We start from the raw sequence: 13973 nt of genomic DNA on the forward strand, positions 1-13973 counted from the left end.
TGTACTGTTCCCTTTTAAATGGTATGTCTTGTTCTTATTCAATCATGACTGGCATGCAGCTTACCTTTTTGTTTTCCTTTCTTCTCCTTCCTAGTGCTGCTTGTTTGACAGCCTCCTGTGGCTGCTTTGGGTTTTTTAGTTGACTTCAGAGCCTGTGGGTCTGCTGCCACCTTGACATCTTCTTGCTCAGTCTCTTGTACTGCTTGAGATATTTGGGGTGACCCAAAGAGACAGGTAAAGAAAAAGAAGAAGGAAATTTTAAGAAAGGAAGAAAAGAAAGGGAAGGGAAGTTACCAGTGTATGAAGCCACAGAGAAGCAAGTTAAGTATATTGTAAAATCATTTCCTCAAGTAATTAAATGGAAAGAGAAAAATACAGAATAAACCAGAATAAGACAAAAGGATGGAGTAATTTTTAATGGAATCCTTTATGGTTGGTTCTTATTTGCTAGACAAGGTATGGTCTATGGACTGAAGTCAAACCTCCTGTTTTTCTGGGCTCATTGGATAATGTAAGGTGTGGGTTTGATGTCCTTCTCAAGGTCCTCCAGTGCTGTTTGCTATCTTCTCCTTCATGAAGGAAACCATATTTTCTGGGATGATGGGAGAGCCAGAATTTCCCACCATGCACTGCAAGGAATAATTCTGGCAATCACACTGAAGAAAACATGGAAAGCTGAAACCCAACAACTCTTACAGGATCCCAAAGGAACACCTATGTGTCAGGCATACCCTTAGAAACTAAAAATGGTATGTGGCTGAAAACCACTGCTTATTTGAAATATATATATATATATGTTAAAAAGATAAAATAAGCTGAGAATGTAGGGCCATATTCTGATAAATAAGAAAAAATAGCATGGGGCTATATCACTAGATTTTTTTTCTTCATAAATGATTCCATGATAGTCATTTAGTGAACTGACAAATTATTCCCATTTGCTGAGAATATCCAGAACACAGTTCCATAAACTGCCAATATCCCCATTGGTCCAAACTTTTTGGCAGTGTTTTCTGTAAAATAAATTAAAATCTCCCAGTTTCGTAATATAGTCAGGGCTCCTCTTTTGAAGTGTGTGTGTGTGTGTGTGTGTGTGTGTGTGTGTGTGTGTGTGTATTTCAAAAATCTATGACAAAAAATAGGAAGAAATTATAAATTATACTATGCTATAACTTCTCACTGTATCAAAACCAAGGATGTTGTATAATGGCACCTTAATATGCTAGGATTTAGTAGCTAACTTTAACACTGGCTTACTTCGAAAACATTAAGTATAGTTCCTTGTAATTATTAGTTACCAAACTATATTTAACAATGGTTAAAGGGCAAGAAGTGGGTGCATGAAGCTATTCTCTCATGGTTTACTGAACAAGCATCTGATCATTCAAACTGAAGTTATAGGAGATTATAGGAAGTACTTTCTTTCTCAGTATCCCAAAATTGAACCTGGTGAATCCTAACAAATATCAAACATTCATTAAAGGATGTAGTCTGCAAACTGATTTGCATGTTTTGCTACTCTGCTTATTTTAAGACATAACACAACTTTTTACAACTGCCCCTTGTTTTCCTATTATATCAGTAATTGGAGACTTTAATTAGCATTTAGCCTGAAGCTATTACTGTGAGCATCAGTTTGAGGAATTAGTGTTAAAGAGAAGGAATTACTTCAAAGGTTATTAGACCTTAAGTTTTCATATGTATGTCAGCAAGACTGTGAACAATCCATGTGTCCTTTTATGATCCAAGATGGATCTTAATGATTCTATACAAAAAAGAAGACCAACCAAATTGTGGTCCAGTCCCAAGTGTCCCAAACTAAAGGTAACAATGGCATTTGGGACCAGAATTTATGTCACTAAATGGTCATAAATCATGATGTTATATCCCCGTATCAATTAGCAACAACAATCCTGCAATCCCAGTTCCCTTTGTAACCCCAAGACTAAGTCGGTCTCTAAGTGGGAAGACATAGGAGTCCCAGGTAAACTGGCCACAGAATGTTGCGGGAGGTGCCATGGGCAGGAGCTAAAGCACAGACAAGTATCACAATGGTTGGGGTGTCACATGTAGGTCAGTGGTGAAATTCAAATTTTTTTACTACCGGTTCTGTGGGCGCGGCTTGGTGAGCATGGTGTGGCTTGGTGGGCGTGGCAGGGGAAGGATACTGCAAAATCTCCATTTCCACCCCACTCCAGAGGAAGGATACTGCAAAATCTCCATTCCCATCCCACTCCAGGGGAAGGATACGGCAAAATCCCCATTTCCTCCCCACTCCTGGGGGAAGTATATTGCAAAATCTTCATTCCCACCCCATTCTGGGACCAGCCAGATGTGGTATTTGCCAGTTCTCCGAACTACTCAAAATTTCCACTACCGGTTCTTCAGAACCTGTTAGAACCTGCTGGATTTCATCCCTGATGTAGGTGCTATGTGGTGCAGATGGGCAAAAGATCAGCGGGACCACTGACTTTGCTTATGGGAAGCTGGCAGGGAATGACAGAATTTATAATCATCTGACTGCAGCTCGCTACAACATTGTTCTGCCCCAGCTACAGACCCCAAAGAACGCAGCACACACATAGTCTGTACAAACCTTAGTTTACTAAATTAAATGTGTCTTTTTCAAATAAAGGCTGTTAATTAACTTTCTTAACAGCCTACAAGAATCCAAAGAATAAATAATCGTAATCTTACTATGGTTGGCAGAAAGCCCAGAAGCCATTTGCAGGCAACTGATAAGAGAACTAAGATCAGGATGCGAAGGAGAGTGAACGAAGTTGTGTCCTGCAAATTGCCTCAGTTGTCGTCCTTCCTTAAATAGGCTAAGGGAGTGGCCAATTAGCCCCAAGCCTTACTCTCGAGGAGACCTCCTCCTGAGGAACCACTCCTGCCTTTTGGCAGCTCTGCGTGCCCATGCATCGAGAAGAGGCTCCTCCTCTTCTTCCTCTTCACTTATGGGAGCTTCTGGAGGTTCTGAAGGCCCTGGCTGAATCCCCACCTCTGGTACCACATCTTCTCCAGCCTCCTCATTGTCTGACTTGAGTGCCAGCTGCACAGGCTGCTGGCGCAGCACCACACCAGCCTCCTCGCTGTCGGAATCAGCTACTAGCTGCACAGGCCGCTGATGGGCCACAACAAACATAATTGTAGCCAGGCACTGAGCAATCACATTACCACAGGGATGTTGCAACAGTTGCAACTACATAGGCCAGTCATAAGTCCCCCTCATTCAGAGCCGTTGTAACTTTGGCCACTGAGCAAACGACTCGGGGAATACTTACAATTAATATTATCATGTTAGCTGTGGTTTAGAGAGAAGAGATCGTAGTTCAAAACATTTGCAGAGCACAAAACCTTCCCTTTTGGATGTTTAAAATTACACCCTTTGTGATTAAAAAAAACAAAACAGTAGGCATCTGCAGGACTGGGGTGGGGAGGAAGAGGTAAGGGAATGACCAAACATCCATGATTATGTCATGATGAAACATGTTGAGTACAATGTTGCTGACCTTCTTAGCATTTCTCCTGCATGTTTGGGTCCTCCACCTATTCTTGCATTGTTCTTCTACAGCAAACTTCTAACTTCTACAGCAAAGCCATCAATATTGATGCAATGATGGGTTTTGTTTATTAGCTGGCTTGTCACAGAGTCTGTCATGGATTAGGGCTGAGAGGGAATGTCTGGCCAAGGCCACGCAGCTGGCTTCTAAACCTAAAGAAGACTAGAATCTGGCCTCTCTACTCCTAATTCAGCGACTTAACTATTATATCACACTGGCTCTCTCAAATACTAAGTACATAAACATAACAATGAATAATAAAGAAATTTAGGGATCTGCTTCATCTTGTGGGTGCTTCATCTTGACAAAGATTCAACCGATTTTTCATAGCTATTTGAATGCTGCCAAATATGTGCTGTACCGTATTGCTCCAACTAATAGTGTTTCAGCACATATCTTACCAAAACCCTGCATATCCCTAAATACTCTGTTTTCCCCAAAATAAGACATCCCCTGATAATAAGCCCAATTGGGCTTTTGAGCGCATGGCAATAAGGCCAAGCGCTTATTTCAGGGTTCAAAAAAATATAAGACAGGGTCTTATTTTCAGGGAAACACAGTATATAAAATAAACTAGTGTATCCAAAATTTCCCCTATTTTCTCTTTAAAACTATTCATTGTACAAGTTGAAATAGAATTTAAGACAAAAATGGATTTTTAAAAAGTCTATCATCCTGATCACAGAATGAGCCACTATTAGACCGCAAATGTCTGTGATAAGGTGGAAAGAGTCTATATTATTCACAGATAGCAATCACAGCTATTGCAACAGAGAAAAGTGGAAATAAGGCAGAAACAATTGTAGGAACAGAATGTAGACTTCTATATAAATAGCCCAATTCACCAAAATGACTCTTGTATAAGCATCTGTAGCTTCTGTTTATCTAAAGTGCCCTTTCACTCTGAATTGGTGTTACTAAAGTAGCAAAACCCAACTCTGTCATCTGCTAGATCAGGGGTTTCCAAACTACGACCCATGGGCTACTTCTGTCCTCAGGAAAGTTCCTTCTGGCCCACCAGCTCCTCCCATGTGCTGTGCTCAGATCCTTTCCAAACCATATAGGGAGAGAAAGAAATTCACTACTGTTTGGAAAAGAACATAAGATTTCCTTGATTTCTGTGATGGAGGTGGGACAGCCACCTAAAGCTTTGCTGGACAAAGAAGGGGAAGCATCTTTCCCTTTAAAATTTACGTTGGCTTTGAGCCAGCTGGAAGGTTGCTTCCTTTGTGTAATCCAATGGCTTCCCATGGATCGTTTCTCCCAACACACACAAAAAGAAAGCCCCATCCAAACTGGCTCAGAGCCAGCCAGCCAAGGAAGCTGGCTGAAGGATCACCCATTGTGTATTATCCTACCCTCTAGATGAGAATGGCCCTCACTTCTACAACTTTCCAGAAGCAGGTAAAAACTTGGCTCTAATATTAATATTAGCTTTAATATATTAATATAATATTCTGTACTATTTGTTACTACTGGGGTTTCTTTTACTATATTGAAACATTTATCAGTGAACTCTGAATTGAAGTTTCAATTCAATTCTGCAATTGAAGAGGCAGCCTTCGTAGCCAATACAATAATAGCAAAGATACAATAATATACAATAAAGGAGATTTACAATAAAAGTGCTTTGATCAAGTTAAATATTAGTATCTGTTTGCTACCTACAGTCTCCTGTGATTCAGGTCATAGTAACTTGCTTAATTAATAAATAAATATAATTATTGTGAATATTTTACTCTGCAAGATAAAAATGCCATTTCTAGTGAAATCTTATATAACATGCCTAACCAGAAGCAAGCCCCAAACTGAGTTCAGTGTGGGTTTTGGCAGGTCAATAGAGAGAAAATTCTAGCCTAATGATATAGCTTTTGAGAGTTCCTGTGGTCCAGTTTGTAACAAGCCAAAGACATTCTGAACTGACATTTCTTAATTTAGAAATCCCTCAGTACAATGCAATATAACAAATAGCGTTGAAAGTAGTTTTCTTCCATGACCAAAAAATACCCATCTGCTGATCACTAGTGAAACTAAAGGCACACAATGCAATATTTGCCGACAAAAAGATACCCCTTAATTTGAGTAACAAAAAAACCTTCTATGCATCTAGCTTTGCTGATATATTCCGAGTGAATTTTGGCAAGCTCCAAGGGAGCTAATTATTTGACAGTTTAAAAGCCTTTCTTCTGAAGAGGCGGCTTTAAACCAGAATATAGAAACGATGGAAGGACTGCCTTGAAGACTAATTAATGGGACTGCCAAATAAATAGCAATAAACTCACATATTGCTACATTTCAGCTCCAATTAGTGTTATATTGTTAGGTCCAAGGACGACACCTAGAGATACTTCTGAGTAGTTTATTGTTGTTTGCCTATAGACAGAAATCTTGCCAGACTAAAGTACTTAACTGTGTAACTATTAGATATACCCTGTAAATGTCTAGGGGGAAAGGATCGCCTTTGCCTTTTCCTATACGTAAAAGTTTCCAAGCTCTGATATTTTTTCTGCTGCCTGGGCAAGAGCCCCTTCCTCCTGTGATTCTGGACTACATTCCACCACATATATTTTAGCATATTTTGATATCAGAAAAATTATTTTTCTTGTTAAAAAAAATCAAGAATTCCTTCAATACCCTTGAACAATTTTGAGATGTGGTACAATTCCTTTAGTTGCCAAATACAAGGAATGCTACAGCAGGTGGTGCAGGCCTCTATCTACTTGGAGGAATTGTTAGGAATATCAGTCTGTAGTCATCCCTACCAGTTTCCAACCAAATGGCTTTCAGCCTCAGGCAAGCTACAGTAGGGATTCTCCCTGTGCTTACTTCTTGATAAAGGAGTAAGTCTCAAATGGCTGAAACAGAAATGATAAACATCTGTGGCCAAAATATAGAATACTCCACCCAGAATGTTATGTAAATATCAATAGCAAGGTTGACTCAGCCTTCCATCCTTCAGAGGTGGGTAAAATGAGGAGCCAGATTGTTGGGGGCCATATGCTGACTTTGTAAACTGCTTAGAGAGGGCTGTAAAGCACTATGAAGCAGTATATAAGTCTAAGTGCTATTTCTAAATACTGCATATTCGAAGCCTACAAAATTTATAAACTGTTTGCATTAAGGAAAGACCCACAAAACAAGTGGATTTTTGGGTTATTGCTTTCTATTAGGTTACAGGTTGTTGTCTTCTCTCTCTTTTCTTCTGTCTTTCCCAACATTACAGCATTCTCCAGAGAGCTTGGCATAATATATCTGAAGTAAAATAATTCGACCCTGGTCAATATATATATCTCGAGTGAGAACTCTGAATTGATTTGTTCAATGATCTGCTTGTTTGTTTTCGACTAGGCTACAGCTTATTAATAAAAGCAACAGCCTTTGTTCCCTGAGACAATCTGAGGGGAAGGGGGGAAAAGAATCTCTATGAGATGGACAGATTGCATAAATAAAACATGATTTATGCTGAGTAAATTAGTACAGAATCCAATTACCCTTTGCTGAGCAGGGTATGAATTTATATGAATTCATTCTGAACTGCATATATAAATGATGAGGCCTGTGTGAAGCGGCAATGCTTCATGGAGCTGCCTCAAGTTAGATCAAAGGAATGATTTGATCTGTGGCAAGATGGGCCATCTCAGCAGCACTCATCAAAGAAAGGTACTTTCAGATGGTTGCTTTTCCAAAATTGCCTGAAGGGGTTGTCTCTGACCTGTGCAGATTGACAAAGGCCTTCCATGAGTACCAAGCACCTCAATGTTTCATAAAGCCAACTTAAAGACCACTTCGACTGAGGCTTTGAATAGGCCTTTGAGACTGCTAACATCTTCAGTGCTGTCATCACCCTGCTTAACATGTATCTTTTATTTGTGCAACAAAGAATCAATGGCAGTAAAAAAAACTACCGTGTTTCTCCAAAAATAAGACCCTGTCATATTTTTTTGAACCCTGAAATAAGGCTTGGCCTTATTGCCATGCACTTAAAAAGCCCGATTGGGCTTATTATCAGGGGATGTCTTATTTTAGGGGAAACAGGGTAATATATATTTAAATCAATTAAAGTTCAATATAACTAGTATTAACTTTGTGTTAAGTCAAAATTTACTCTTATTTTTCTAAAACTAATTGACTATCAGAGGTATTTATTGGTGTAACATATCTTGCCAGTCCACATAACATTGTACAGTAAATTGGTATATACCATGATAGATAGCGCTGCTGTTACTATTGAGGTAAGACTCAACCAGTGGTGCTTGTTCTTCAGATTGTTTCATTCTACGGGTCCTTGTGCGGCTATCTACATTGGACTGAACCATCATTGGTTCCTGACGCTTCTTCTTCTGCTTCTGTTCTAGCAGTGCTCTCTGTAAAGAATACAAAGAGACAAAAATTCAGTTCAAATGCCACAGCAGAATGGAAACTGCAAACATAAAGTTTGCTATGTACCTTAGTTGATGTGCTGAAACAAATGTTATCCTGTTTGATTGTAACGCTATCAAAACATTTTGCTAATACCTGTATTAAAAGTATTAAAAGAAAACAACTGAAAGCTAGATATTTCAAATAAAAACAAGAACAAGCACCTCAGAAGTAGGTGTTGTATAGGACTGTACTCCATTACCCATTCTCAGTCATCCAGGTCATGGTTGCCCCAAAGGTGCTTTTTCTAGGAGGCAACTGGACTTTCCCGTTTTTTCTTTTGAAGATGTTTTGCTTTGGGACAACCATGATCTGGATGACTGAGAATCTCAACAGACTTGTAGCTATACAATTTGGGATGAACACCCTTTGAATGGTGTGAGAGTAGGAATGGGTTTCCAGAGGAAAAATTGCAGACTACAGGAACCAGGAACACTACTCAGTCAGTGACCCTGAGGACACAGATAAACCTCTAAGTGCTTCAACAACCCTCTAAAAGGATGCAAATGACCAGCTGTCTGCAAGGAATACAAATCTTTCCATTCCCCACTATCCTGTCAGAACTGAAAAAGCTTCTTGGATGAGAAGCAAAACGTCTTCAAAAGAAAAAACAAGAAAGTCCAGTTGCATCCTGAAAAAAGCATCTTTGGGACAACCATGACCTATATGACTGAGAATCTCTACAGACTTTTAAATAAAATATATTTTTCTTATAGACAAATCCAGTTATGTAAGTTCTATTTTTCAACATGAAAAAGCACAAGCAACATTTGAAAAACTCACCTGTCTGTCAAGCTTTTGTTGTCGCAGGTTGCTGCTCTCGTCATCTAAAACACTGCCAAGATAAATATTTAAAAAAACATAAATTATTAATCTACTCACAGAAGAAATTCTTGCTATTTTTCAATAAACACACATTTATACCTTCTATTTCTAATATCTCATAATAGTCAGTCCCATATACATTTGATTAGACGATTCCTCCCATTCTCCCTAGCCAAGTTCCAGGATAGAAAAGACTGATTTATAAAAACTATGTGCATTGTATATCAGTCTGATTCATGTGATTATCTATCTTCAGCTTGAGAAGCTTTATAAAACAGCTCTCAGATTCAAAGAGATTTGGATTATATATCGTCTTAGTTTTTCTGTTCAAGTAACAATTCCTCACTACATTGCCAGGCTCATCTATACACAAGTCTGACATCACTGCCATAGGAGAATATTTCAATAAAATACTTAAGCAGAATAGAATAGAGTAGAATAATTGCAGAATTGCAGATCAGATGATCAACTTCCTCATTAAAATGAAGGTTTCCTATTTAGCTTGCAGAGCTTGGATTCATTGAATAAGTTTACCAAAAATGTAAATATTGCAGAATATACAGCCTCATGTTATATAACTAAGTTCCATTTCATGCTGAATAAACTAAATTATTAATGTATCTTAAATAGAAAACTATATTTAGATAGATTTTTACTCGAAAAGCATTTTATTAAAATAAATTTGATAAAAAATTTAAATAATCTGATTTAAATTTTAAAAAATCAATTTTTTCATTATTTTTACAAAATCATCGATTTTTATCCACCCTGATAATAATCGTACCTAACAACTTCATACAGATGTTAAAACAGTCAGAATAGGAATCTTATGGTACCACATAGTACAGGGGCTGCAAGATGGAACAGTTCCCCAAATATCTCATCACACATCTGTCTCCAGGATAGAAGCAGAACTATACTACTAGTAATAGTAGATAGCAGAGCCATTGCTTTCTTCTCTCCTCTCTTCCCCCAACCTCTCCCCAAAAACCCTTCCCAATGCAGTCCAGGACGGCTAATGACATCAAAAGCTATAGAAATATAGCTTTTATAACATCATCCACTAGACTAACTAGTACATCTGTATGTCATGACTTTCTTGAACACCAAATTGAAATAGACCCAGAAAACTATACAGCTGTACTAATAGCTGATTTACCATCACTCTCAGACCTACCTTCACTGGAAGTGATGAAGCTAACTCTGGTCTAAAGTTATTTTAAATAGTAAAAAAAAAAAAAAGAAGAAGAGTTATTTCATCATCTCCTTCAAGGCAGATGATCTCTCTACCCAATAAAGGGAAAAATGCATGATCAAACATAATATCCTCAGCATAGCGAGTAACAGCCAAGATGGAATTTGATGTCATAGATTCATCCGAGCCAACTATTATGATCCAATAGTATAATTTATGCACAAGGTTCATTGTATGCAAACTTACAATAACATCACAGTAGGAGTAGATTAACATTGTTGTAATCCCTTTTCACCATAAAGAGAATTAAAAGAAATTAATATGATACTAAAAATTAAAACAAATAAAAATGAAACCTTAACAGCAACGAAGAGCTAAAACACCAAAATACAGTTCACTTATACTCCTGCAAAAGAATAGTCTTCATCAAGCAGCAGAAAGACATCTTAGCTAATAGAGATTTAGCATGGTTTAATATAAAGAGCCAATTTGGTATAGAGATTAAGGCACCAGACTATAGAAACCAAGAGACTATGAGTTCTAGTCCTATTTTAGGCACAAAGCCACTCACTCTCTCTTAGCCCTAGAATACAGTTAATGGAAAACCATTTCTGAAAAACCTCGCTAAGAAAACTGCAGGTAAGGTTTTGAGGAAAAGCCTATTCATAGATCTCTCACCTCCCGCTTGCTTTGATCCATGGAGTAATCATTTTGTTAGAAGTTGCTGGTACTTTCTACCTATGCAATGTGAGTTTTAGTGCATAACTAAGTTTTGCATGATTAATGGGAATACTTTCATGCTGACATTTAATACCACAATCTGAGACTCTAAATGATTGAAACAAATCAAAAAATGAATCAAATAATGTCAAAATTTTCTGTTAGGAGGCTCCAATCTATTTACTATGCTATCAAATTTTGCAGCTAGTGCTAGACACCTTTCATAACAGGGTTGATATAACACACTTTTCAAAGAATAAATCCACCTTGCTAAATATCTGACAAGTTTCAAAATAATTTCCTTTAAAAGGTTATATGTTCATTTAAAGTTTATATCCTGCAGAAACCACAGTGGTGAAAATGAAGTTAGAATTTGGCCTAAGTGCATTTATATTATTTTAATACAGGCACTCCTTGCCTTGTTTAGCAACTGTTCAAAGTTATGACGATGTTGAAAAAAGTGGCTTTCAACCAGATCTCACACTTAAAACCATCGCAGCATCCTCACAGCCACTTGATCATGATCCAAGCAATTGGCAACCAGCTCACACTTACAACAATTGCAGCTTCCTAAAGTCATGTGACCATCTGCAACTTTCTCAACTATCTCCTGACAAGCAAAGTGAGAAAGCCAGCAGGGAAGGTCACCAATCATAGTCAACTGTTGTCTTGCTTAACTATTACAATGATTCGCTTAATGACCATGGCAAAAAAAAAAAAGGTCATAAAATTGGGTGCAATCATATGATGCCTAACGGCCACACCATATAACAATGAATTTTCCAGTCCCAATTGTGTTGAGGACTACCTTTAGGGCAATCTTTGTAGGAAAGTTCAGTCATTCCATCTGAGCTGGTGATTAATAATTTATTTCATGTATGGACTCTCTCATGCAGATCACCCTGATTTAACAGCTCATTGACAGGAGTTTCTTATTTTAGTATTCCATGTTTCTTATCCTAAGACAGGACCCATGGCACATCTCTAGAAAACTTCTACAAGACTTTTTTTGCTCCTTTATCAGCATTTGAATGATATTTGATATTTGATATCATAGCTGGGTGTGGGGAAATCTCCCAGCAATGCAACACGACCTAGAAACGCTGGCCTAATTGAGAACTCTGAGGAATCACCTGTGAGAAACAGGACATCGGTACAGAAACTGCTACTAAGCGTATTTTAATTTTCCTGAACTGAATGAGGAGAAATTGGGTGGTTATTTCCCATTCCTTTTTCAGGACTGAGTACTATAAAAAGAAACAAACATAACCTTGCAGGTGATTTCAAATTCCCAGGTGAAGAACAAGATCAATGCCACATTTTAAACTGGAACACCGCTGCATCATTGCTTTATTAAGATCTAGAAACTGCACATTTGAGTCAAGAAACAGCAATAATGAAGTCTAACAAAACTCTTAACTGAGAAGAAAAGCTATCACACACTTGTTTGAAAAGTATATTTTTACAACCATCGTAAAATTAGTTACAGTCTGGCTGGATAACTCAATGAATATTAAGACTGATAAGAGAATATTTGTAGATCCAAGTTGTAATGAGGGGTCCTAGATGCTCTATGAGCTTTGTTGTTTTCTTGCAGATGTTTCATTACATAGAAGAGAATAATTTTTTTTTTATTGGCCAAGTGTGATTGGACACACAAGGAATTTGTCTTGGTACATTACAGATGTTTTGTTACCCAAAGTAGATAACATCTACAGTTATCGCAAGAAAACAAGCTCAGAGAGCATAAAGGACTCCTCAACATTAAGACTTTTCTGTTTTGCTCTTTATTCCACAGCCATGGAATAGTCGTGTAAGAAACTTACTATATAGCCAAAGGATAGCCATGTAAAAAGGTTACTATAAGATCATCTATACCAGTGATGGCTAACCTTTTTGCCGTCGCATACCAAAAGCAGGGGAAGGGGGGGGTCGCATGCCCATACCCATAATTCAATGTACCCCTCCCCCCCATGCATGTGCGCACGACCCCCCCATGCTCTCCACGCTTTTGGCACGCAATGGCACGGTGGGCCTGGTGGGCCCATTTTTTGTCCTCCCCAGGCTTCAGAGGCTTTCTAGGAGCCTGGGGAGGGTGAAAACGGCCTTCCCCAACCCCACAGAGGCCCTCTGGAGGCCAGAAATGGCCCATTTGCCAACTTCCGGTGGGACCGGAAGGCCCGAAAAACAGCTGGCCAGTGCACACATGCGCACTGGAGCTGACCTAGAGCAACGCTCATGTGCCCATCAATATGGCTCCGCGTGCCACCTGTGGCACACGTGCTATATGTTCGCCATCACGGATCTATACTTTTGACTACAGGCATCTATGGTAAGGAGGAAAATTATGGAACATGACTTAACACAGTGATTTACGCACTTGTGCCTGACATTGGAAAGCAATTATGAAAAGATGGGGTATGCATCATGATATCACTGTGCACATAATTTTTTCAGCATCATGGCCAGTTCCAGAGGTCTTTGAACCTGACCAAGATTTTCCTGTTATCTTCAGTTCTAGATCTCTAAGCAGTTCTAGGTTTTGTAGTTTTGTGACTGTCTGAGTTTAAAGCTGATCATAGCATATGTGCATCATGCTGTAAACTTGGAAAACTAATGCATACTTCCCCTGATTGGAATCTACCCTCTGAAAAACGTAAGGTTTGATTTATACCATAGATTACTTGGCTATATTGCTAGTAGCATAAAGCACTTCTAACAGAAGAAAATTCAGATTTTTATCAGAAATATGCTATGCTATTTCAAAGAAACTTGTACGTGCTTGCATGTCCTCTGTGCATATGTAAGGTTCTTTGAAGTACTGGAACATAATTTATTTAAAAATAAAACATCTATCAAAATTGGATACAGCTTAGGGTTGCTTTATTCCATATTTTTAACATTTGACTTCAATAGAACTTTACTCCCAGAAGTGAATAAGATATATGTGTATGTGAATGTGCATAAAAGTCTTTTAATAAATGCCCAACAAGCACAGACAGATAAATGGTGCATATGTGACAAGTACAATGCAGGGAATGTGTCCACTTCATGTTGATATTTTTCAAATCCGTTTCCACTTCACTGTAAATTTCAGACGCATCCGAGAGTTTGAAATAGAGCACTTCACACTACAGTATATAAAGTCCTGAGTATTCAAAGCCAAACCTGGTTTTGGAGAACAGCTCTAAATCTATATACAAATCAACACTTTAGACAGCAAATGATTTTATATTGCAGTAAATAGGAGT

The 13973-nt window shown here is 38.3% G+C and overlaps 1 protein-coding gene across 7 annotated transcripts in view; it reads right to left on the reverse strand.

Moving 5' to 3' along the window:
* The window catches only part of TUB (TUB bipartite transcription factor), a 136248-nt gene that overhangs the window by 46480 nt on the left and 75795 nt on the right, over positions 1-13973 (reverse strand). For 3 of the 7 annotated variants that reach the window (XM_034417006.3, XM_034417008.3, XM_060687700.2), the window contains exons 2-4: positions 8766-8817; positions 7765-7927; positions 65-202 (exon numbers count right to left, since the gene is read on the reverse strand). In XM_034417006.3, the coding sequence (XP_034272897.1) occupies positions 65-202; positions 7765-7927; positions 8766-8817 (353 nt within the window). Of the gene's footprint in view, positions 1-64; positions 203-7764; positions 7928-8765; positions 8818-9984; positions 10197-13973 lie in introns of those variants that run through there. The other 4 variants (XM_087879264.1, XM_060687701.2, XM_087879276.1 and 1 more) reach the window with 3 other exon arrangements.

Source organism: Pantherophis guttatus, chromosome 1, assembly GCF_059756535.1.
Source record: "Pantherophis guttatus breed Tessera chromosome 1, ASM5975653v1, whole genome shotgun sequence".
In the NCBI taxonomy this organism is placed as follows: Eukaryota; Metazoa; Chordata; class Lepidosauria; order Squamata; family Colubridae; genus Pantherophis; species Pantherophis guttatus.